Raw genomic sequence first — 27,139 nt, forward strand, 5'->3', positions numbered from 1 at the left:
TTTCTAGAATTCTTACTATTTAAAAATAATTATGTGCTTATTTCCAGGAAACTGACGATATACTATGTTCTGGAACAGGCAAAACAAAGGAAAAACTTTCTAATACGCGATTACTGGATGCAAAAGACAGTACAGCCTTAAAAAAGAAGGAACTTGAGTTTGCCATCTCTCCCATTGGTAGCAATGACTCTGGCTGCAGGCATGATGCAAAAATTGAGCATTTTGATGTAGGGGACACTCCTGTGACTGCATCAGATGTGAAAGATCTAGTCAGAAAATGTCTTTCTGAAAATAAGGCTTGGGAAGAAAAACTTGTGGAAAGAACTGGTGTGGCTAATGAGACAGGAAAATCTTCCAATCGCCAGCAGTTATGCTCATGGTTGGTTGATCCTGCCAAATGCATCAAAGAGGAGGACATTCTTGAAAAGCCAGGTGTAAAAAGAAGCTTTGAACTAGTTGACACCAGTCCTCTTCAAGAACTTAACTATGTCAAAAAAAGCAATGCAGAATATAAACGCGGCTGTCAAATCTCAGAATTTCAGGGAAACCAAAGCACAGGTTTAACAACGGAAATCCAGTGTTTAATGCTTTCTGGTGATAGAGGTCTACAGGAGACTCAAAAAAATGAAGAAAAAGCTAAGGATTCCATCTATAGGCAGCAAACATCAGAAAAGTCAGCCACTCCAATAATAGCTAAGAATCTTATGCATGAGCTAAATGCAGATTGTGAAAAAGACGGTAAAAAGGAATATATTAACTCTAGTTTCTTATGCATTGATGATGAAAAACCTCTCGGAATCTTGAGTGCAGACTCTGATTTATCCTTCCCTGAGATTTCTGTTACAGAAAGCCATTTAGAAAAGCAGCTTTCAGACCTAGATAAGAGCATTAAAGAACTTTCCTTTGAGGAATCAAAAACTGAGGACATGTCAGTAATGTTGTCCTGTTGTCAAGATGCCTCACCAAGAGGTGAGGAAGAGAATGTTGTCCAGGACAGCAAGCCTTTTTGCCATGAACAGGATAACGTCCTGAAATGTTTGGTTGAAACTCGTACTGACATAATCTCTTCTCCCTCAGAGGAGATGATGAAAACATTGAACCTCCTTAAAAAAAATGTTGTAGCTTTTCGAAGTTATAACAGTCCAATTAATGTGTCCAATGCATCTGAGCCATCAAGAATTAGCATGGCTTCTTTAGATGTAATGGATCTCTCTCCTGCTTGTAGTGGCTCTTACCCCATGGCTATTACCCCAGCACAAAAGGGAAGATCTTATAGGGTTTATCAGGTATGTATCCAAGTGTTGTAGTGGTAACTAGCATGTACATGTGGTCATTGATTTAATTATTTGATATTATATATGAAAGAGTCGAACAAAGGCAAGCAGAGGTAGCTTTTCAAAAGGTCAGACTGTGAGTGGATGCACATGCATTGCCAAAATTATTGCCTTTCAGCAAGAGCATAGCGATACTCTGTTATCACCCACAATTTGGCCTCTGAAAAATGCTGTCTCAGTTTGCCCTTCTGCAAGGGAAGATCCTTTGCTCAAAACTAGGCAAGGACAATTAAAAAGGGATGTACTCCTTTATTTTTGTCTCAGTACACACTCTCTTGGAGCAGTGAGACATTTCCTTTGGGACACTTATTGTGGGAGTCTTTAGGTTTTCTGTTGGGCTGTGTTTCTTTCTTGACTCTTCTTTTCCTGGTGCAGTATATGAATGCTGCTGAGTGTTTGGCAGTTGCTGTTCTGCTTCATGTTTTGTCTCCCTGTGCTGTTGATGCTGTGATGCATTCTGTCAGTTTCAATTTAAGAGCGTGTCATTATGACTGATGCAAAGAAAAACTTCTGTATGCAGGGTGTGAAGTTCTCATTTTAACTGCAATAATCCTAATTATATTCACAATGATATAAATACATACATTTACTTTTATTGAAATATGTATAGCCCTGCTGTCTGGACTTTAGAGAAATCGCCATTATATTAAGTAGCCCATGGGAAGAAAAAGGTAAGAGTGCATGTTTCAGTCCCCAGTGCCTGCTATTGTGTTGTTATTGGGCGTTACTATTACTAGGTTAAGCTTTCTTAACTAACTATTGCTAGGAAGGGGGAGATTTAAAGCTGACCTAGGAGAGAGGGTATTGTTAAAATGTTCTCAGGGTTAGCAGTATGTGCTGAATGCCCCTGGCAGACTAAAGGAGACTAACTTCAATGTGTTAACTTTAAAAACCCCACTTTTTCTTTCCTGTGACTATCTGGCCTTTTTTGGATTGCTAGCTCCTGCTTTACTGTGAAATCACATCAGCCATGGAAATTAGCTGTAGCATATAGTTCAGTCTGCACAGAGTTAGGACAGCAACTGCTTTATCTTCTGTACAAGATGGTCTTACAGCTTTTTTTTATATATATAATTTTAGGCTGTACGTTTAGGTATCGAATTGTATGTAGTAAAACTGAATCTTGTAAAGTCAACCTAGTATTAAAATGGGACCTATGTGCCTTCTTCTTCGAGTGATTGCTCCAGTGTATTCCACAGTAGGTGTGTGTGCTTGCCACATGCACCGGTGCCGGAAGTTTTTCCCTTAGCAGTACCCGTAGGAGGGGAGCACTGCTGCGACCCCTGGAGTGGCGCCTCTATATCACGCTATAAGGGGAGCTGCGCACTCCCCCCACCCTCAGTTCCTTCTTGACGCCAGTGAAGATAGTTGGAACTTTGTGCTCTAGCCTTGCTGTAGCCCTTCTAGTAGCCTTAGTAGTACTCATCTTCTCCATAGTTGGATAACTTCTTTAGTTAGTTGCCTGGTGCGGGGCATGCCCCAGGCTTCAAGTCGTGCGAATCCTGTCGCGGTTCTATGCCAAGAAGCGACCCGCACACTCAGTGTCTTCGCTACTTGGGTGAGACTCACGTAACTGATGGCTGTAAGATCTGTTGGTCATTCAAGCCTCGAACGAAATGTGAGAGAGAGATCCGGCTCCGGGCCCTGCTAATGGAATCTGCGTTGGCCCTGGCACCGGCGCGCCGATTGGACTCAGCATTGGGTACCACATCTTCCGTGCGGAGCGAGGCGCCCTCCACCAGTTGGCACTGCTCACCCGCTAAGAAGCAAGGGAAGACTCAGCGGTACCAACAAAAGGACATGGGTGAGGCCGGCTCAGAGTTGGGCAGCCCACGATCCCCCTCGGGACCCAGACCTCCGACTCGCGCTGAGCAGAGTAGCCCGGTCCCGTCCATGTGTGCCTCTCCCACGGAGAGAATGCCAGAGGCTGCACAGGCCACACGTGACATGCTCTCCCTCCCGATGTTGGGTGCGCCGCCCGAGACAGGCCCCCGGTCCTAAGGGAAGCCGCTGTTGGGAGTACACCAGTCCTCCCTGGCAAGACACAGCCCGTGCTCTGAGGACCGTGTGCCCCATTTGATGAGGTCCTCACATAGCTCGCGTCAGCCCTCCACTCCAATCAGACTGGCTGACTCGCCCGTGCGGGAGTCTCGAAGGTCCTCCACTCCCCACCGGGAGCGCAGGCACTGAGAGAAACAGCGTCGATGCTCCTCTTCGGATAGGAGCTACAGGAGCAGATCCCAACACCATCGTTATGGACGCTCGGGCTCGAGTGCCCGCTCCGCCAGACACCATGGACAGAGCTCTCCTTGGGCGTAACTGGCATTGAAGTGTCGTAGCTGCAATCGCCGGGACGACTATGAGAGCAGTAGTTCGGTCGAGTACCAGTCATCGTCGAGGTCCATATCTCAAGGTCGGCACCAGCACAACCGTAGATGCTCCCACTGCTCCTACGTCACCATGAGGTCAACAGCCACCTCGGCACCCAGCTGCCCGTCCCCAAGCCGCACTGGGCCCAAGAGCAGCCTCCACCGCTTGGCACCCAAGCCGGTTAGTGGCAAGGGGCACTGTGGCAGGGCCAATAGTGTCAATGGGCACCATGGCCGCAATTGCCTGCCCAGGCGAGACCCCGCTCGGAATCAGAAGTCAACGGGCACCGAACCGGCGGCACCGGGCCCAGACTCAGTCTTGGGAGTCGAACCAGTGGCACCTCGCGATGCCCTGGTAGCTGGACCGGTCCCCTCGCTGACACCGGAGGAGACCATAGTGGCACCTCCATCCATTATACAGGAGGACTTTAAAGCTCACCATGAGCTCCTCAAAAGGGTGGCCTCGAATCTCCAACTCCAGGCTGAGGCGATGGAGGAGCCATCGGACACCCTTTTCAATGTACTGTCCTCCTTGGCACCAGGCCATGTAGCCCTATCCCTTCACCAAGGTGTGGCCAACATATCGACTGCCCTGTGGCAGACCCCAGCTTCCTTGGTCCCTATCTCCAAGAAAGCGGAGAGAAAGTACTTTGTTCCGGCTAAGGGACATGAGTACCTGTACTCCCACCCGGCACCTAACTCCCTGGGGGTGGAGTCAGTCAACCATCAGGAACGCCACGGCCAGCCTGCACCCACCCCCAAGGACAACGACGCCAAGAGACTTGATTCTTTTGGCAGGAAAGTTTATTCTTCTGCGAGCTTTCAACTTCGGGTGGCCAATCACCAAGGCCTGTTGAGCCACTATGATTTTAACTTGTGGGGGTCTCTATCGAAGTTTGAGCCTCTTCTCCCGGACCTGGACAAGAAAGAGTTCAAGGCTCTGGTTGAGGAAGGGGCAGCAGCGGCGAAAGCAGCCCTCCAGGCCACCTCGGACGCGGCGGACACGGCAGCCCATTCTATGGCGTTGGCCATATCCATGTGAAGGGCGTCATGGCTTCTCCTGTCTGGTCTGTCTGCAGAGTCTCAGTCTCTGATGCAGGACCTTCCCTTCGACGGGAAAGCGCTGTTTGCGGACCAAACTGGTGTTTGCCTGCATGGGATGAAAGACTCCCGTACCACCCTGCGAACTCTGGGCATATATGTCCCGCCAGCGAAGGACAAACCTAGGCCACAGACCTCCACTCCCCCTGCTAGGGGCAGATATGCACCCCCTCCTAAGCAACTGAGGGAGCAGAGACGCAGGTCTCAGCGTCAGTCCCGCTCGGCCCCGTGACCAGGCTCCTCGAAGGGCAAGAGGCAGGGGAAGAGGGCGGTTTTGACTCTTTGCGGGGGGCCACCAGGCCTGTTGCCATGGACGCCCCGCAGTTAATAAAGTTTGTGTTCTGCAACTGGTTATCTGCGTTCCAAATGCAGTGGTCCCGTATAACGTCGGACCAGTGGATCCTCAGCACGATTTTCAGGGGCTACATGTTGCAGTTCACTTCTCCCCCCCCCCCCTTCACACCGGGAGGACCTCTGGGACTGGGAACATGCCACCCTCCTAAACCAAGAGGTGGCGTGCCTTCTCAACCTAGGTGCGGTGGAGAGGGTACCGGCGGAATTTCAGGGCAAGGGATTTTACTCCCAGTACTTCCTGATCCCAAAGGTAAAAGGCGGGCTCCGGCCCATCCTGGACCTGCAGAACCTCAACAGGTTTATGGTCCGCTACAAGTTCCGCATGGTATCCCTGACCTCCATCATCCCCTCCTTAGACCCAGGGGATTGGTTTGCGTCCCTGGACCTCCAGGATGCATATTTCCACATCCATATTTTCGAGGGTCACAGGCGCTTCCTCCACTTCCTGGTAGGGCGGGACCATTACCAGTTTGCAGTCCTCCCCTTCGGCCTTTCCACGGCCCCCAGCGTTTTTACCAAATGCATGACAGTGGTGGCAGCCCACCTCTGGAGGAACGGACTGCAAATTTTCCCTTACCTGGATGATTGGCTCCTCAAGGGCAGCTCCCGGTTCCAGGTGTAGGCCCAGATGCAATTCCTGCTGTCTACATGCGCGGGTCTGGCCTAGTGGTGAACGAGGCCAAGTACATGTTGGTACCGGTTCAGCGCATATAGTTCATAGGGGCTCCGCTAGATTCCCTAGAGGCCACAGCCTCTCTTCCCCGAGACAGATTCGAGACACTCAAATCTCTCATAGCCTCGGTCACGGCCTTCACCGTGACGACAGCAAGGGTGTGCCTTCAAATCCTAGGTCACATGGCAGCATGCACGTCTGTGGTGCGACATGCGAGACTCAGAATGAGGCCCCTCCAACTTTGGTTGGCCTCCCAGTATTCCCAGTCCCGGGACAGCTTGGACAAGGTGGTCACGATGCCTCCCAACATGGTGGCCGCTCTGCAATGATGGTCCCTCCCAAGCAATATGCTGAACGGGGTCCCCTTCCGAGAACTCCCTCCCTCTCTAGACCTGATATTAGATGCCTCGGACCTGGGCTGGGGAGCCCATATAGGGGACGTTTAAACCCAAGGCAGATGGTTGACCTTGGAATTGTCTCTGCACATAAACGTCAGGGAGCTGAGGGCAGTACGCCTGGCATGCGTAGCATTCAGTTTGCACCTTCGCGGGAAGGTGGTCAGAGTCCTCACGGACAACACGACCGCAAGGTATTACATCAACAGGCAGGGGGGCAAGCGTTCCTTGGTCCTCTGCCGGGAAGCCCTGGACCTATGGGAGTTTTGCATAGCCCACGATATCTCCCTACGGGCCTTCCATCTACCCGGCGTGCGCAATGTGTGAGCCGATTGCCTCAGCAGGATGTTCTCCCACCAATACGAGTGGTCACTCCACTGGGAAGTCGCCCAACAACTCTCCCAAGAGTGGGGAGCTCCCCGGTTCGACCTCTTCGTTGCTCCTGTCTATTCCACATCCTGCCCTCCTTCCCCTCTGTCGGAGTTGTCTAGCAAGAAGAAACCGAGGGTGGGGAGTGTGCAGCTCCCCTTATAGCGCGATATAGAGGCGCCACTCCAGGGGTCGCAGCAGTGCTCCCCTCCTACACGTACTGCTAAGGGAAAAACTTCCGGCACCGGTGCACGTGGCAAGCATGCACACCTATTGTGGAATAGACAGGAGCAACACATCTCAAAAAACGCCAGTTACGGAACAGGTAACTGTCCTTTCCGATGGGCAGGTTCTGTTACTAATATGACAGTAAGCATAGTGTGCATTGGACTATTGCATCAAAGATAAAGTTAGGGATCAAGTGAGGGCTACATGTTTTTGACTTACGGGAGTCTCTATTCTGAAAAGTGATTATGTAACATACACTGTGTTTATTCAGTAGCATCCTACTTTTTTCCACTAAAACAAGAAGATTTTACTCTGTCAATCGTTAAGTGCCAGCATCGCTGTGGAGAACGTATTGGATTATCTTCAAGCTCATATATCAACAGTTGTTAATGAAGTACCATTTTAGGGCAATTAGTTGAAATCCCATTGTCTTCAAATGATGCACTGTGCAACCCCACTGAAAGTAAGACTCACATAGGTTTAACACTGGGCAGAATTTCACCTGCAGAATCTTTATTACTGGAGATGAATATATAACTCCAAGAATCCAGCTTGACTTCCAGATCCCAGGCTGTCAACAGGGCGGACAGCTTAAAAACAACAAAAGCCATATTACTTGTAAATCTGGGATGTAATAGCTGTGGAATCCCATGATGCCAAATTCTAGTTTTTAGATGAGCGTTACATTTTAAAATATATTGAATACATATGCATATATATATCCACTTTAGCCTGGTTATTGAGCACACACTGCTAAAAGCTGAGGCTATCTGGACAATCCCCTGTATAAATTACCTTTGAGATTCATAGTGGGAGGAGTCATTCTAATTGAAGACTGTAAGAAGACTGATATTCTTTCATTTCTTTAAGGGAAATTGTTTTCTATGGCTCTATGATACTAGAGCAATTGTTCAGAAAGAATTTTCCTGTAGAGTGAAGGAATGGGACTCACTCATTCTTATGCTTTGGGGTAGTTGAAATTCATTCAGCAAAAAAAAGGTACAAAACCTGTTGCAGTTCTGATTGCAATTTGTTGTGTGAAGAGTGGGCAATAAGCACACTTTTTGGAACTTGGAAATAAAATACTATTAATGTACAAGTTGTAAGATGTATCTTAAATTAATTGCAGTCCTAGCCAGTATTTTTACTGGAAAGAGAAATAGACTATTGGCTCTTTGTATGACATTTGTATTTGAAATCTTTTCTCTGTTCTTTGGCATAAGACACCTAATCAGGGAAATGCTGACACACCATATAGGACTCCAAAGAGTGTAAGAAGAGGGGCTGCCCCAGTGGAAGGTGAACGCATTTTAGGAACCCCAGACTACCTGGCACCTGAATTGCTATTATCAAAGCCTCATGGTAAGAATATTTTTTTAATAAATGCAAGAATGTGACTGATGTTTAAAACACATTTTGTAGACACTTAAGGATGGATTTGTAAAGGTATTTAGGTGCCTAAAGATGCAGATAGGCATTTTTGAAAATCCACCTAAACACCTAACTCCCATTGATTTCAAAGGGAGTTAAGTGCCAGGAGCTCTTGAAAATATACCTGGGCACACGCATCTTTACATGCATAAATATCTTTGAAAACCTGGTCCTTGCGCCTTAATTTTGGATTAGGCATTTGGTTATTTTCAAAATCTAGTCCAGAATTAGAGGGATGTTGAAAAGTGGCTTTTGCAATCATATTTTCTAATAAAATAAGTTTCATTCCATTTATATCAGAGAGCCAACTTGTGGATTTAATGAAAATCCTAAAAATTGATTCAGTGCAATATTTCCATTGAATATTCAGGCAGACTGATTGTGTAGCAACCTTTATTTTGAGTGGAAAATGGTAACAGATTTTAAGACTTCTTAAAGAAAACAAAATATCACCTTAATAATCTGCACCAATAATTGGGGTCTGATCCAAGTCAATGGAAAGACTGCCTCAGAGACAAATTGCAAATTAGCAAGGAAGCAAACAAGCACAGTTAAAAACAAAAAACAAGGCTAATGCATCACAAAATGTGTTGAATTCATTTGATGATTGTACTTTTATTTGCTACTGAATAGTATACTAGTAGATTTTCTGTAGTATATTTTGTAAACTTAATGAATTATTAGTGATTTCAGACCTCTTATGGAACTCTATTGAATCTGCATTGAGAAACAGGGAGACCATTAATTTGTGAATCACCCATTCATACATAAATGACAGTGAAGTTCTACTATACAACTAAACTACATTGTTTCAATACAATTAAAATACTAGTTATTCTTTTAACATTATAACTTAAATAGCTAAACAAATATTTCCTAAATAAGAATTTGATGTAATACTTTGCACTTCTACTTTCACGCTGTGTTCCATCCCAGGATCTCAGAACACCTTACAAACATTAAATCTCAACATCCCTACGCATTTAATGAAGGGGAAACTGAAATTCTTCTTCGAGTGCTTGCTCATGTCCATTCCATGATAGGTGTCTGCGCATGCCATGTGCACAATTGCTGGAAATTTTTCCCTTAGGGATATCCGTAGGACCGGCTGTAGGGCTCCTGGAGCCGCATGTAAATGCACCGGTTTAAGGGATGCCGCTGGCTCCATACCCCCTGAGTTCCTTCTTACACCCGTGATGGTTGCTTGGAATGATCCCTCGTGCTCTTGCAATGCTTTCTCAGTGGTTTGGGCTTTGTAGTCTATTGTATAGTATTATATAGTTATTAGTTAGTATTAGTGTATATAGTGGTCCCTGTTGTTGAGGGACTCTTTTCCCAAGGGCTGGGCATGCCCCGGTCCCCAGGCTTCAAGCTATGTACGTCCTGCGGCAAGCCCATGCCAGTTAGTGACCTGCACTCTCTCTGTCTAAAGTACCTTGGGGAAACTTACATTAAAGAGACGTGCCAGATTTGCAGAGGCTTGAGACCACTCACTCATGGAGGCAGCCCTCAGACCAGCCTCGGAGCCAAGTCGCTCTGAATTGGTGCTGAGCACTTTGGTTTCCGTGTGAAGTACTCCACCAGCACCATGCTTTTCCCAGCACCGTTCTCCATCCCTGGTTCCAAGGAAGAAGCATAAGAAACAGCAAGCCAAGAGAGGGTGCTCTCCGATGTTGAAGAGGGTCAAGCGGGAGTGGCTGACACAATGAGACCCATGCCGTTCTGCTCATCCTCCCAAGAGCCATAGTCAGCTCCGGCAACTCTGCCTAGAGCACCATGTCCAGTCTGGGTCCCACCTCCTAACTCCTGGGAGCCATCATGGAATTTTGAGCCTACAGGCCCCTTCAACTCTGGCTTTCCAGGCAGCAAAGGATCTGATGTCCCTCCCAATCCTGCCCATCCCTCAAAGCCCCCTGCCAGCCAGGACTACTGGGGATAGAAGGAATCAAGAGTCTGTGCATTCCATTGGAACACAGACTATCACAGAAGCATCCAGAGGAAAACCCTCCATGATCCTGCTGCAGCAGTCTCCAGCCCATCGTCTGTCACTGGTTCCCCAGCACCACCTGAAGGCGGAAGCGGGTACGGCACCGTCATTGTCTCTGAGAGAAGAATCCTCTTCAGAGTCTGAGGGGGAATCCTTCACCCTGCTGAAGAAGTACCGGTATCCAACCTACACATCAGACTTCGGTATTGGCCCCCCAGCTAGCGCTTGGCCAGCACGCCACTGACCCATGCAGTGGCAGTATTGGAACCTGTAGGGGTTTCCCTGATACCAAGGCCCCTTCCCATCGGTCATACTCAGTAGTGTCCAACAGGTGAACCACTGTTTCGTCCCACCCGACACTGGACCCTGACTACCAAGGTCCCAGAAGTGGCCCCAATGGAAGTGATGCAGGTGGAGGAGGAAGAAGCAACCCCTCCTGCAGTGCTAGCCTCTACCTAGTCATCCCCATATGAGGCAATCGCAGGCCCTAGTAACCTGCTTCCACCAGATGACTTCAGGGCCCATCAAGAGCTCCTGAAATGGGTCGCCACAAATTGGGACTGGAAGCTGAGGATCTGAAGGAGTCTGTGCACAGCTTGTGATAAGCTGGCTGCAGCGGCTCCCTCCAGAGTGGCCCTACCAGTTAATGAGGCGGCATTGAAACCTGTTAAGGAACTATGGCAGACCCCGTCATCTCTGCCCCCTACCTCAAAAAGGGCAGAGAAGTACTATGTACCAGCCAGCCGGCTCAAGTCCCTGTACTCGCTCCCATCGCCTCTCCCCCGCCCCCTCCACGGGGTCCCTCATGGTGTTGGCTGCAAACAAGCGGGACAGATGGGGCCGTTGAGCCCTATCTCAAAAAATAGGACCTGTTCGGATGCAAGGTTTCTTCGACTGGCAGCCTCCAGCTACATATTTCTAACTAGCAGGCATTGCTAGGGAGGTACGATTTTAACCTGTGGGACTAGATGGCCAAGTTCAAGGACTCCCTGCCACAGGAGTCAAGGCAGGAGTTCATGGCCATCCTGGAGGAAGGCAAAATGGTGGTCAGGACCTCCTTCCAGGCAGCTCAGGATACGGCTGACTCAGCAGTCAGAACAATTGTCAGCTGTCACCATGAGGCGCTACTTGTGGCTCCAATCATTGGGCCTCATGAAGTGCAACAGTCCATCTAAGACCTCTCCTTCGAGGATACCTTCCTGTTCTCCAAACAGACTGACTCCAACCTTCATGACCTCAAAGACTTGAGGCCATGCTTTTGTTCCCTGGGCCTTTACACATCTCCGGCCTCAAGGAAGCTTTTCAGACCTCAGCAGCCTCCTAGGTTTCCGGCGCTTCCCAGGCAGGAGCCCTACAAAAGAAAGGCAAAGGTCTATAACATCATCAACCCCTACCTTCTGCCTCAGCTTCTCAGTCGGGCTCATGTAGGTACCCTGGCGGGGCCAGGCAGGCCTTTCGAAGGTACACCCGAGGATGGTATACCAGACTCGGCTCCAAATGTATCCCCCCTTCCTCCCAGTGTGGCCTTACATAACATCAGACCGCTGACTGATCAGCACTATAACAGTCGGTTACACCCCCCAGTTTTTGTCCACCCACCCCCGTCCCTCTTCAGGTACCCTTTTCACAAACAGCTTCTTGTCTAGGAGGTGCAAGCCCTCTTACATGTGGGAGCTGTAGAGGAGGATCCTAAAGACTTGAGAGGGAAGGGGTTTTACTCCCAATATTTCCTAAACCTGAAAGCCAAGGGGGTCTACAGCCCATCCTGGACCTGTGTAACCTCAACAAATATCTCAACAAATTGAAGTTCCACGTGGTATTCCTGATCTCCATCATTCCCTCCCTGGATCCAGGAGACTGGTACGCTGCCCTCAATTTGAAGAACGCTTATTTCCACTTTCCATTTTCTCTGGGAATGGGAGATTCCTCAGGTTAGTGGTGGCCCAACGCCACTACCAATGCACAACTCTTCCCTTTGGCCTGTTGGCAGCCCCACAAGTTTTCACAAAGTGTATGACAGTAGTTGTCACCTTCCTCAGACATCAAGGAGCACAAGTCTACCTGTACTTTAGAGATTGGGTGATCAAAGGCCTCTCATGGGTCCAGGTTCAGCACAGCATTGGCATAGTATGGGTCACCTTTCAGGCGCTGTGTCCATTAATAAACGAGCAGAAGTCAACTTTTGGTCCTGGTTCAGAGAATAGAGTTCATCGGGGCAATGCTCATCTCCACCCGGCCACGGTCTATTTACCAAATTCCGAACTATATCAGACCTGATCACCCAGGTCGCAGCCCACCCTTTTACAGCCTCCCAGGTCTGCCTCAAACTGTTGGGTCACATGGTGGCATGTACCTATGTGGTGCAGTACAAGCGGCTATGATTCAGACCCCTACAGATAGCAACAGAGGGTCCTGTGGCACCTTTAAGACTAACAGATGTATTGGAGCATAAGCTTTTGTGGGTGAATGCCTACATGCGTCTGACGAAGTGGGCATTCACCCACGAAAGCTTATGCTCCAATACATCTGTTAGTCTTAAAGGTGCCACAGGACCCTCTGTTGCTTTTTACCGATCCAGACTAACACGGCTACCTCTCTGATACTTGACCTCTACAGATGTGGCTGGAGTCAGTCTACTCCCCGGGCAGACACCACTTGGACTTGGTACTCACAATTCCACTGCCCATCCTAGCTTCACTGACTTGGTGGAGAGACTCGTATTCTATAATGAAGGGGGTACCCTTTGCCGCCCTGTATCTGTTGGTAACCTTGGTTTCGGACATGTTAGGGTGGGGAGCCCACCTCGACAATTTCAGGGCCTCTGTTCCAAGGAAAAACTCTTCCTGCATGTAAATGTCAGAGAACTCAGGGCAATACGTTTGGCTTGCCAGGTTCCTTCCCCAGATCTCAGGCAGGGTGGTGGAGGTCTTGAGGGATAACACAGCCTCGATGTTTTACATTAACAAGCAGAGGGAAGCTCACTCTTCAGCCCTTTGTCAAGAGTTCCTCCAGGTCTGGGACTTCTATGAAAAGCATACCAGTCATCTCAGGGTATCACATCTCCTGGGAGCCTGGAATGCTCTGGCGGGTCACCTCAGCAGATGCTTTTCCTCTCCCCACGAGTGGGCTCTTCACCTGGAGGTTGCCAGTGTCTCATCTTCAGGAAGTGGGGGCCTCCCCAGGTGGAGGATCTGTTCACCACCAGACAGAACAGGAAATACCATCAGTTCTGTTCGCTGCATGGTCTCAGCAGGGGCTCTTTCTCTGATGCCTTCCTGCTCTCGTGGGCAGACTGCCTACTATGTGCCTCCCCACCGATCCTTGATTTACAAGGCCCTCTTAAAGATCAAGAAGGACAAGGCGAAGGTTATCCTGATAGCTCTGATGTGGCCATGCCAACACTGGTTCAGCATACTTCTGGACCTCTGAGTGGCAGCTCCACTCACACTCCCACACCATCCCAACTTGATTTCACAAGACCATGGCCTATTGCTTTCACCAAAACCTCGCCTCCTTGCACCTTGCTGGCATGGCTGAACCCTGAAGAGCAGGCCTGCTCAATACGGGTTCAGCAAGTTCTGCTAGGTAGCAGAAAGCCTTCCACCAGGGCTACCTATTTAGCTAAGTGGAAATATTTCACTTGGGCCTCTGAAAGGAATCTTACACCATCTTGGTCTTCTCTGCAGTCTATCTTGGATTATCCACTCCATCTAAAACATCAAGGTCTGGTTCTGTCATCTATTAAGGTTCACTTGGCAGCCATCTCGGCCTTCCACCCTCCAGTGCAGGGCAGATCAGTGTTCTCCCATGAGATGATGGTCCGGTTTCTCAAGCGCTTGGAAAGACTCTACCCTCAGGTTTGTGACCCGATTTCCCCATGGGACTTAAACCTGGTCATGTTGAAGCTCACGGGGGCCCTCCCTTTGAGTCATTGGCATCTTATTCTTTACTGCTTCTCTCTTGGAAGGTCGCCTTGCTGGTGCTGATCACCTCGACCAGAAAGGTCTCAGAGATCAAAGCACTGACATCAGAAGCCCTTATACGGTGTTCTTCAAGGACAAGGACCAGCTGCGCCCCATCTGGCCTTTCCTACTGAAGGTGGTGTTGCAATTCCATAACAACTAGGACGTTTTTCTGCCTGTTTTCTTTTCAAAACCTCACAAGACCCCTGAGGAATGTCTTCTCCATACAGTAGAGGTTAGGTGGGCCCTGGCCTTCTATATCGAGAGAACTAAGCCCTTCCGCAAGTCTATGCAACTCTTTGTAGCAGTAGCGGAAAGGGTGAGAGGGTTACCTGCATAATCCCAAAGAATCTTGTTGTGACTAACTGCCTGTATCTGAGCTTGCTACAAGCAGGCAAAGGTCCCGCCTCTGGTCATCGTGACCATTCATTCCACAAGAGCTCAGGCTTCGTCAGCAGCATTCCTCATACAGGTACCAATCCAGAACATCTGCAGAACTGCAGCATGGTAGTCAGTTCATACCTTTGCATCCAACTACACCATCCCACAATAGGCCCGTGACCATGCCAGCTTCGGGAGAGCAGTGTTGCAATCAGCATGTCCATGAACTCCAAGCCCACCTCCAGGGGTACTGCTTGCGAGTCATCTAGCATGGAATGTGCATGAGCAAACTCTCAAAGAAGAAAAGTTACTAATCTTTCATAACTATTGTTCTTAGAGTTGTGTTGCTCATGTCCATTCCATGGCCCACTCGCCTACCCTGCTGTTGGAGTTACCAGCAAGAAGGAACTATGAAAGTGCGGAACCGGCGGCATCCCTTATACCGGCGCATATGTGTGCGACTCCAGAGAGCACTAGAGCTGGTCCTATGGATACCACTAAGGGAAAAATCTCTGGCAACTGTGCATGTGGCATGCACGCACCTAACATGGTTACAAAAAGTTAGTATCCATTTTTTCAGAACGATTTACTGAAGACCATGCAGGAAATCAGTGCAGACCTGGGTATGGGAACCAGTGGTGAAATCCCAGGCCCCATTGACTTCAGTGGAGCCAGGTCTTCAACCCAGAACTCTTGACTCTCCAGTGCTTTAGCGAAATACCATCCTTCCTCTAAATATATTTAGGTTTGGTTAAATTAGCCATTGAATCAACTGTTAATTTATAGAAGTTGCCTTGCAATTTTGAAGCAGTCCTGATTTGCACTGCTTTCTAGTGGTAAAGCAAAATTTCAGCCCAACTTTACATAATAAAATTGACAAGAAGGATAAGCTTCCTGTTCAGTTATTCTTTTTACTTAAAACACTTAATGTGATTTACTTTTTGTAATTAGAGTATATTTTACACTGGCATTTTTTTAAGGTTCTGACCTATAAAATTGTGTTTGTTTAAAAATTTAAAGATTAGCTTTCCAATACATAGTATCAATGAGGCACCTTACTTACTTTAGATAAGTTTTTTTTATCAAAAAAAAATCTGATTTAAATAAAAAAAAATCCTTTTTAAATCATTGATTTTTATCCAATCTGTCGATAGCTCAAGAACCACCACAGGGCACAGAGGCCAGCACTGAGTCTGGTGCCATCCTCGGTACTGTGCAAGAGACATCCGTGTAAGATGATCTCCGCTAACTTTAGGGACAAGAGGACTGGGTGCAGTGCCAAGAGCATCTTCCTCATCCTCCCCTGACAAGGCAGTGGTGGGCTCGTCTGCCATGTTGCCATCTATGGACAACAGAGCCCACCAGGTACTACTCAGGAGAGTGGCTCAGAACTTGGGCCTCCAGGCGGAGGTGGTGGCGAAGGAGACTTACCCTATGGTGCACATCCTGATACCTGAGGGTCCTTCAAGGGTGGCCTTACCCCTAATTAAGACCACCCAAAACACCACCAAGACTCTATGACAGACACCTGCCTCTCCCCCCCTCCCAGCCAAAGGGGTGGAAAGAAAGTACTTTGTACCATCTAAAGGGTACGAATACCTATTTACTCCCCTTCAGCTGGGCACATTAGTTGAGGCGGCTGCAAATGAAAAAAAGAAGCCAGGGCAGTAGGGACCAATGCCCAAATGTAAAGATGCAAAGAAGCTGGATCTCTTCAGCCATAAGGTCTACTCTACTGAAGGGCTCCAGCTTCACATTGCGAATCAGCTACAATTTTAATTCTTAGAATGCACTGACCAAGTTTAAAGAGTTGCTTCCAACTGAATCCAGGTCAGAGTTCAGGGGCATCCTCGACGAGGGCAATGTCATAGCAAGAACCTCCTTGCAAGCCTTTCTAGACTCAGTGGACTCAACAACTTGTACTGTGTTGATTGCAGACTTCGGGCCTCCTGCACAAGGTCCAGCAAACAATTCAGGACTTTCCCTTAAAAGGATCAGGGTTGTTCTCAGAGCAAACGGACTCCAAACTCCACAGTCTCAAAGACTTGTGAGCGACACTAAAATCTTGGTGGCTTCATACACCCACAAAGGAAATGTTTCAGACTACAGCCTCCCCTACACTTCTACCTTGCTCATCATAGGCAGGATTACAGCAGGAAGTGTGGCACGAATAATAGGCAAAGGCCACCTCAGCCCTCTTCTAACCAAGACGAGGACTTGGTGATGCAGACTTTGGCTCCCAAACTAAACTTTTGAAGGTGCACCAGACCAGATCCCGGATCCTTCCCCCCATTTTGTGAACTGTCTATCCCATTTCTAACATGCCTGGGCCCAGATCACCTCAGACCAATGGGTCTTGCACATGGTAGAATTGGATATTCTCTTCAATTCTAATCCCTTCTCACGAGCATCTTCTCATACGGGAGGCACAAATGCTCCCAGAAGCCGGAGTGGTAGAGGAGATTCCTCAGGAGTTCATGGGTAAGGGGTTTTATTCACGGTATTTCCTAATCCCAAAAGCCAAGGGTGTGCTCCAGCCCTATTTTAGACTTGCAAAACCTCAACAGATTCATGAGGAAGCTGAAATTCTGCATGGGTCTCCCTGACTTCCATTATCCCTTCCCTGCATCTGGGGGATTAGGATGCTGCCCTCAGTTTGAAGGATGCATCCTTTCACGTGTCCATAGTCCTGTTCCACAGGCGTTCCTCTAGTTGGTGGTCAACAACACTCATCAGTTTACAGTTCTCCCCTTCGGCCTATCAGTGGCCCCTTACATGTTCACCAAGTGCGTGTTGGTTGTAGCTGCCTTCCTGGGGAGGTGACAGTACAAAGTATTCCTGTATCTAGATGACTGGCTAATCAAAGGCCATACCAGGGGTCAGGTGGAGGAGCACATGAGCCTAATAAAGTTGACTTTTGACAGGCTCGGCCTAATACTGAATGTGACAACATCAACTCTAACTCCCACTCAGAGGATAGAGTTCATGCGAGCTCTTCTAGACTCCAGTCAAGCCAACGCATTCCTGCCAGAATCGCATTTTCTGGCAATGGGCGCCATCATAGAGGATTTAAGATAATATCCCACTACCACAGTGCAAAATTGCCTGAAGCTGCTCAGTCATATGGCCACTTGCATGTATGTAGTACAGCATGCGAGACTACAGCTCTGACCTCTTCAGGCCTGGCTGGCCTCAGTGTACAGACCAAAGAGACTAGCTAGAAAAGATAATCACACTTTCTCCACTAGTTATCGAGTCCCTCCTATGGTGGCTCAATTCACAAGTAGTGTGCATAGGAGTACCCAGGCTCTAACCCTTGCTGTCTCTAGTCACGGATGCGTCAGCAATGGGATGGGAAGGTGCACCTAGGGAGATTCAGGACTCGAGGCCTCTGATCCCAAGCAGAAGTTTTGCTGCACATCAACATCAGGGAGCTAAGAGCAGTTCGCCTTGTTTGCCAGACGTTCCAAACCCATCTGAAGGGCAGATGTGTCAGTATTGACTGACAATACAACAGCGATGTTCTATATAAACAGAGAAGGTGGTGCTCACTCCTCCCCTCTATGCCAGGAAGCCCTCAAACTGTGGGACTTGTACATCACCCACTCAATACATCTAGAGGCATCGTACCTTCCAGGCTCTTGGAACAAACTAGACGATCATCTCAGCAGGTACTTTCAGAACCATGAGTGGTCCCTCTACCCGGATGTCGTTAATATCTTCCAACGGTGGGAAGTTCCCTGGATAGACTTGTTCACAACCAGGCACAACAGGAAGTGTCAGCAGCTCTGCTCCTTCCTGAATCAGAGCCGGGGCTCACTTGTGGAGGCTTTTCTCCTCCCTTGGAAGGATCCCTACTATATGCGTTCCTGCTTATGCACAAGGTCCTGCTAAAGATCAGAAAGAGGGGGCATTGATTATATTAATAGCATCAGCATGGCCCAGCCAACACTGATTCACCACGCTTCTAGACCTATCAGTGGACATCCCAATGACCCTGCCCCTCGTCCTGGATTTGATCACACAGGACCACTGCCACCTCCAGCATCCCAATCTAGAGTCTCTCCACCTCATGGCATGGAAACTCCATGGCTTAAACCCCTTGGAGCTGGCATGCTCAGACCCCGTTAGAGAGGTCCTTCTTGGTAGCAGGAAACCATCCACTAGAGCCACTTATTTGCTAAGTGGAAGAGATTCTCTATTTGATCATTACAAAAGGACACTCCACCTTTGCAGTCATAGATTCCCTTAATCCTGTACTATTTACTGCACCTGAAACAGGGCCTGTTGGTGTAGTCTATAAAGGTGCACCTGGCCGCCATCTTGGCTTTCCATCCGGGTTCAGCTGGCTGATCGGTTTTTTGCTAACCCCCTAGTCATCTGCTTCCTCAAAGGACTGGATAGACTGTACCCTCAAGTAAGGCAACCAGTGCTCGTGTGGGATCTCAACCTAGTGCTCTCAAGACTGATGGGACCTCCCTTTGAGCCCCTAGCAACATGCTCACTCCTTTACCTTTCCTGGAAAGTAGCATTTCTGGTGGCTATAACATCAGCCAGGAGAGTGTCTGAGCTTAAGACCCTGACTTATGGGCTTCCATATACTGTCTTCTATAAGGACAAGGTGCGGTTGTGGCCCAACATGACCTTTCTCTCAAAGGTAGTTTCCCAATTCCATGCAAACAGGACACGTTTCTCCCAGTTTTTTTCCCTAAACCGCATGCCAGCAACCAGGAGTGAATGTTTCATGCCCTGGATGTCAGCCGAGCACTAGCCTTTTATATTGTAAAGACATTTTGAAAATCAACACAACTCTTCGTTGCAATTGCGGAACGGATTAAGGACTTCCAGTGTTGCCCCAAAGAATTTCCTCGTGGATCATGGTCTATATCTGGGCATGCCATGACCCAGCAAAGATACCTGCCTTTGCACTGACAGCACACTCCACAAAGGCACAAGCATCCTTGGCGGCGTTCCTAGCGCAGGTTCCCATTAAAGACATCTGCAGGGCAGTGACGTGGTCGTCAATCCACACCTTTGTCGCATTATTCCATTACACAGCAGGCTAGAGACGATGCCGCATTTGGCAGAGCGATGCTGCACTCTGCGACTCTCTGAACTCTGACACCTCCTCCTCCTAGGAGATGCTTGGGAGTCACCTACTTGAAATTGACATGAGTAAGCACTCAAAGAAAAATGGTTACCTACCTTCTTATAACTGTTGTTCTTCAAAATGTGTTGCTCATGTCCATTCCAAGACCCACCTCCCTACCCCTCTGTCCGAATAGACTGGCAAGAAGAAACTGAAGAGGCGGTGGGTCGTCAAGGACCTATATACACCACCATGAATGCACGATTCCAGGGGGCTCCACAGCCGACCCAACAGGGGAAAAACCTTCCAACGACTGTGCATGCAGCACACACACCCCCACTTGGAATGGACATGAGCAACACATCTCAAAGAACAACAGTTATAAGAAGGTAGGTAACCATTTTTTTGCTCCTCTCCAAATTTCCTAAAGCATATTTAGGTTTAACTTTTTTAAAAACAGTGTTTGTAGTTAGTTAGTGACTCAGAAAAGTACCACAGTATATTAAAGCAACGAGCGAGAAATAAAATACTTCTCCAGTGTCAAACATAATTGACAATATTTAAATGAATGTGTACAATGATAAATAATTTATTGCAATAATCTTACTATGGTTAACTAATTGTTTTTTTACATTCAGGGATTCTGATGTCTGGTGAGTTTGACTATAAAGGAGTGTTCAACTAAAGTCAAAGTATAACTAGATCACATTTTTCAAGTACAAGTTATGTGGCTAAAGAAATTGCACATAACTCTATATAGCAACAAGAGAATCACCTAATAATACATATTACAAGAGACTCAAGATATAGAGAAACTTTGGTCTCCCTGTTGCAGGCCACTGGAGGCTATGCTTACACCCTTCAGATGAAAGTCAGTGCACACCACTTCTAAATACCTTCTCGCTATCGGGAGTAAGCCACAAGTTATATAAAATTGGAGGAGATGATGGTGAAAAATGATCATTCAGAATGACTGGCTGGGTTAAAATTCTCAGCCTTTCTGGGATAGCTTATAATGTCTGTTCATTTATGTGGTTAAAAAGGTAGATGTGCGCAAGAACTGCATTTGGCTTTCTTGCCACAAAAATAGATGATAGGAATTAATTTCTACTTAGAAGGGTCGGGATAAGAATATTAAAATAATTTGTATATGTCTAGACCATGAAACATTTTCCTTAGTATTTTGTCCAGAGTTGTGATCTTCTTAGACTTTGACTTATGTTTTATAATTTTTCCCAAACATCCAAGTATACTGGATGTAGTGGATGGGATCTCATTGCTTTAGTGTGCTGAGCTGGGAGAGGTGCTCTGATTGTTGTGTCCAGCAGGGAAATTTATAACTGACCTATCTGGTTTAGTAAGACTACAATAGGTTAGAAACATAGGAAAGTTAAAATTATCAAAAGCATTTCCTTTTTACCTTGGAGATGATTTTTTTTAAAAACTCTTTTTTTACAAGCCTGGATTTCTGTGCAAACCAGTTTTTGCACCCAGTGAATCCTGTATTCTTTAGAAGGTGGACTGGGCATGGCTTAAAGATGCAGAAAACAGAATGCATGCAGCTCTTTGACTAGTGGTGTCTGAACTGCTTTGCCTGCTTGTTGAAGTGGGTTGACTGCATATGTTCGGCAAAAGCTGTACACTTCCCAGCAAACAACAAGAAACACCAGAGCAAAGAAGTAGCTTTGCATTGCTGTGATGAACTTTAGCACAGTAGAACATTAATCCATTTTCTTGCATGCTGGCTCCTCTCTGCAGGCTGTGCTCAATATTGGCAGAAATGGGTTTAGGTTATTGAAAAAATATATATATTTTGTGCCTGTGTAGTCGCATCAAGCAATTGAAGTGATAAGGTAATATGTGGAATTACAAGGTTCACTCAGCCTTGATTCCAGAGGAGCTGAGAAATTACCAGTGACTGTCTCCTACCACAAGAGAGCACTTTATATGAGAGAGCCTATAGACACTGTCAGACTAACTTGTACAGGAGTTTGCGATTATGCTATTCCTACACTCTTCTGCCCTCAATAAATGTTACTCTGAATATTAACATGAAGCTATGAACATAGTGACTTTTTATAATAAAAATCCTCTTATCGTAAACAATTTTAAATCTCATGCCACAATTATCAGAGTGCAACTTCTGTTTTGTCTGTTTCTCAGTATTTCATAATAAACTTCCTTCCCCAAAAGCTTTTCAGAATTGATAATTTTTTCAAAATTCTGCCACTGTTAGGCTTTAAATGACTTTGTTTGCAAGTGGTGTTGATCCTTCATGCATAGGTCACAGTACAGCTTATTTAGCAACTTCTTTCTTATGCTAACTGCCTGGCTCTCTCACTTATTCAGGTCCTGCAGTAGATTGGTGGGCTCTCGGAGTTTGTTTGTTTGAGTTTTTAACTGGAATTCCACCCTTTAATGATGAAACACCACAACAAGTCTTCCAGAATATTTTGAAAAGAGGTAATTTATATTCTCATCAAAACTGATGAATTCAAAGTTTGCTGTGCTATTTGAACTGCTGACAAGTCTGTGTCTTTATATTTGTAGATATTCCTTGGCCTGAGGGTGAAGAAAAGTTGTCCAGTAATGCCCAAAATGCAATCGATATTCTTTTAACCATTGACACTACAAAGAGAGCTGGATTGAAGGGTCAGTATTTATTAAACTTTTTTCATTTTACCTTTGTGATAAATTGAATATTTCAAAATGTCAGTCCCTGCTTTAGCACTGATCTTGAGTGCTAGAATATGTTACAAATTATGGTATCCACTATGCTACTGGTGTAGACTTCGTGCTGATAAAAGGTTTTATGCTGCTGAATAAGGAAAGCAAATAATGATTTTTACTTTGTTATATAGTCACACTGCTTGCAATTAATGTTTAACGTTGTTTGTGTGACTTTCCAGTGCAATCTATCCAGCTCTTACTGAAAATAGATATTTAGTGTCCAATTTGTCTGTCCTCCCAACAAAAGATTGTTGAGCTCCTGTTAGCATATTGTCTGGCATTATAATCCAATTGCTTTACATAGATCTTGGAAAAAGTGGGAGAAATCCTTGGAGAGGAACAATTGCCTTTGAGACCTCTGGAAGGATTAAATAGAGTCACATTAAAGTGATGATCCATAACAAGAACCAATGGCTGGAAGTTGAAGGCAGACAAATTCAAACTAGAAATAAGTTTTTACACAGTGAAGGTGATTTAACATTAGAACAAATTGGCAAAGGAAGTGGTGGATTTTCCATCTCTTGATGTCTTTAAATTAAGACTGGATGCCTCTGGAAAATAAGCTTTAGCCGAACACAAGTTATTGGATTAATTACATGGATAGCTGGATGAAATATAGTGGCCTGTGATATACCGGAAGGTAGACTAAAAGATCTAATGGTCCCTTTTGGCCTTACAATTACAGGTCTCCATAAAATTTAACAGAAGTACCTCTTTAGCTGCATTAAATGCCAAAGATAGGCCAAGATGTCTGCTGTTATGTCATTTTCCTGAGATCAGCTACCATTGTCATTAATAACACATTCCCTGTCAACTCAGTCAGAAGCCTGACTGGTTGAGGAATCCAAGGAACTTGGCTGCATCATTTGGTAATGGTGTCCTGCCAGTCACTTCAGTGATATTTTCAGATGAGAAGTTAAAGAAAAGGCATTAGTTTCAAGAATGCTAGTGTCCAAAGTTTGTTCCTTGATAAAGGGTTGGACTGCAGCTTATTGCCAGTACCTCTCCTTTTTAAGGGAGACATTAACAATCCTTTAATAAGGACCCAGGCATTCTCCCAGCCCTTTAGCTTTAAAGCAGAGTCCTCACATTTTTGACATATAACAGTTCTATTTCTCTGACATCAACTTGCCCACATTTCACACACTGTATTTTGTTATACATTTGGTAACCTGGCTAGTACTTGACAATGTGTGTGTAGAGGAAGAGTTCAAAGGTTTTTTCTAGGATGACTCAAAGACATCTCACATGATGAAGATAGAATAGGCTAATAGATGTTCTTTCAAATCGGAGGAATCAGATTTGAGGAGGGAACCCTGCTAGTGAATCACCCATCAGATTACAGGATTTTCTAATTATCCTGCCTCCAGCAGCTATGGAGGAGGAACTCCATGGTCTGTGGTCTCTTGATCAAACTAGAGTAGGTTTTCATGTAAGTGGAATTAAAATTTGTCTCTGCAGATGCCCTATCTTGGAAAGTGATTTTTCCATTTCTTGTATGATGGCCATTAGATCACATTTCATACAACCTCCTTTGATCCAGCATCTGTGCCAAATGTAAAATTGCTCTCTCTATAACTGAGGAAAAGGTTAGTTTGCATGGGAGTAGTCTGATCCCACTGGGGGTTGTTGGCTGACTTTCCCTCACAGGAGTATCAGATAAACCACCACTCTTTCAGTCAGTCTTAAAAGTGAAGTGACTGTGTTTCACCATCATCTTTGTCAGTCACGCTAATCTGTGTGCAAATATGTCTCCTTACCTAAACACCATTTGATCTGTCACTGGCTGTTTGCAATGTAGGCTTTTGAATGTCCAGAAAGGTAAATCACACCCAAACAGCTAACTGGCATCATGTTGTTCAGAGGAGAACAGTCTTAATATTTTGTGTAAACTTTTGTTTTAGAGCTGAAACATCATCCCCTCTTTCATGGTGTAGACTGGGATAATCTTCAGAATCAAACTATGCCTTTCGTACCTCAGCCGGTTGATGAAACAGATACCTCCTACTTTGAAGCTAGAAATAATGCTCAGCATCTGACTGTATCTGGATTTAGCTTATAGAATGGAGAAAATGGATCTTTGTCCATGGTTTTGCACATTTGTAAACTACCCTTTAACACTAGTTTGGTCTTGGTTTTCTTACCAAACATAGTTTTTAAAACAATTGATCAGTCTGCTTTTAATTTGTGTATCCTTTGTTCTAAAACAAAACCACTATACAAAATGTTCATTAATTCCAAATGGCTTCTTGTTCTTTTTATTTATCCTTCTTTCTGCACCTTATTGAGAGCCTGAGTATGTATTTGTAAAGTTAGTAATGTCACTTTCACACTTGACAAAATATTTTTCTTGCTGCTGTGGAGTACTTCCAATTTGTTGGGGCTATTTTGCAATTAAATACAACTGAGTTGGGGCATAAAATGCATTATTTATCTGTCTGGGGTTCAATATGTTCATAGTCACATTTGGGATAGGAGCTTTCAGACCAATTTGGAGCTGCATCCATAGTGAAAATGGAAGTTTTTTAGGTCTCAGGGCAGTGTAAAAACATCTTATTCCTCTGAATTACTCCTTAGTGGGATGAGAAAAGAGATGTTTTTGGCATCCTTAGGTCACATACACTGCCTGCTCGGCTGCTGAGATATCACTGTTGTAAAACTTAACTGTATTTTTACTGCTAACGTTTTTCCCCTGGCAAATGCACAGAGTTAAGGAAGCTTATAGCAAATTAAAAAAAACAAATAGACTTTTTGTTTAAATTGTCATACTAAAAAGACTTTGAATGTGTTATGGGATGATAGACTGAACAGTATTTATTTTAGTGACTCCTTGATTATTTTAAATTTACAAGATCTGAGTATATATATATTTGACTTCTTTTCTGTGTCTCTGCCAGATGTTAAAAAAAAAAACTTTGCTAATGAAAACATGAATTATGTATATTAAAGTCTATATAATGTATTGCAAATTGATTAATTTGAGAACATCATAAGTTCAATTTCAATAAAACTTGAGTTAAAATTAGGACTTTCAGTATTAAGCATTTTAATGAGGGATCTAAGCTGTATTTTAATATATTGGGAAAATACATAGAGATTATCTACTGCATTGTGGAGATTGTTACGTTTCTGATAATGCCTGATTTTTGTCTCTGTTAAAACTGTTTTCCTTTACCTTAGATGGGAATCACCATTAAACAAAATTTCTTTCTTTTAGTGCTTAAAATTTCATTCAATTCCTTACAAGGTTTTTAGTTTCCTGCTTCAATGTCTGCTGTGGTGGGGGCGGGGCGGAAGGTTCATGCTGTACTATGGTGTAATCCGCCTACTGTATCCTAAAACTGATCACTATGCTAGCAGTCATCGTGTGGCTTTTCAGGGCATTGCATGGAATTGACATTTCAGACAAAGCAAGTGGATTGATGACCATTCATTTCCCATTCTTCCTGGCATACAAGGCTAGTGAATGCAGCATGAACTAATCTAGAGTTGCCAAACTTCCTGCTCCAAATAGCCAAGAAGGGTGTGAGAGAGAAGAATCACCCTATATTTTGTCCCAGAAGCCACACAAGAGATCAGACAGTTGCAAAATGTCATAAAATTACAATTGTCAAGACATGTTTGCATTGTAATTTACTGGGGACCTGTGAAAACATGGTATGATGAACACACATTGGAATGTTGGGATGTCAGAAGCCACACTAGAGTTCGTTGCATTGATTGAAATGTCTCCCAATTTCTGCATATTTGCAGATCACTGAATCTAGTTTGTGCATGTAGCAGCAATTTAAATAGTGACAATTTTCTAAATGTTGAATATAGTAGGTATTTATTACTTCACATGATTAACAGAGGACTATTTCTGACAGTGAGCTAAAAAAGCTGCAGATCATAACAGGTCCTTTATTGTAAGAGAAATGTAGCATTTGTAGCCAAATATCCCAAACAAATCTTAACCTGAGATGAAGTACAGCATCTGAAAATGTCATGAGAGTAGTTTGGCTTTTCAGAAGTTAGGTGTGATAAAACTAGTCTTTTAATGAGAAATACAGCTTTATGATGCACTGTCATCTCTCAATAAAAGTCTATTAGCAAACTGTTCAAGTTGAGCACCAAAACTAATTTTTTAGTGTTCAGCTATTAATAGAAATTGAAATAGGATGTAACTATCTATTAGCATAATTAGTTCATGCTGCTAGCGAGGGTTTTGGTTTTGTTAGGATGTTCTGAATGCACCAGCTTATATTCATCAAGAAAATATTTAACAAACAATACCAAGATTGTCTAATTTATAAAGAATCACAAATTGATATGAGCTTTTATTTAAAGACCTTTCAAATTAATTACAATGTGCATTATGAACTACAGAATTATTTGAAGTGTTTAATCATCTTTTTACATAGTCTAATGCATTAATATAAAACTAGAAATCAAACCACTGTAAAACATGTATAAACAAGAACCCTAGTATCTATCCATTCTGTTTCAAAAACTATCTCAAGGAACCTAATTTAGAAGTTTATATATGTTACTATAATAAAGTCTTGAAGTCAAAATAATGACAGAAATGGGAATTTTTCATTACATTGTATGTAAGTTTTGTAGACAAATCAGAGAGCAGAGTGTATTAATATGAATAGTATGCATTCATTATAAAACATTTCTGCACAGGGTCATACTTTTCTTGGTCTGTACAGCTGCATAATGTGAAAGTTTCTCATCTAATTCTATTGAAT

The 27,139-nt window shown here is 45.1% G+C and overlaps 1 protein-coding gene across 2 annotated transcripts in view; it reads left to right on the top strand.

Moving 5' to 3' along the window:
• MASTL (microtubule associated serine/threonine kinase like) overlaps positions 1-26,948 on the top strand; it is a 50,097-nt gene extending 23,149 nt beyond the window's left edge. For both annotated transcript variants that reach the window (XM_034760190.1, XM_034760189.1), the window contains 5 exons: positions 48-1,286; positions 8,047-8,185; positions 22,023-22,136; positions 22,224-22,325; positions 24,308-26,948. In XM_034760190.1, the coding sequence (XP_034616081.1) occupies positions 48-1,286; positions 8,047-8,185; positions 22,023-22,136; positions 22,224-22,325; positions 24,308-24,465 (1,752 nt within the window). In that variant the 3' untranslated portion in view covers positions 24,466-26,948. The remainder of the gene's footprint in view (positions 1-47; positions 1,287-8,046; positions 8,186-22,022; positions 22,137-22,223; positions 22,326-24,307) is intronic.
• The last annotated feature ends 191 nt before the right edge of the window (positions 26,949-27,139 follow it).

The sequence above is a fragment of the Trachemys scripta genome, chromosome 2 (assembly GCF_013100865.1).
Source record: "Trachemys scripta elegans isolate TJP31775 chromosome 2, CAS_Tse_1.0, whole genome shotgun sequence".
Lineage (NCBI taxonomy): Eukaryota > Metazoa > Chordata > Testudines > Emydidae > Trachemys > Trachemys scripta.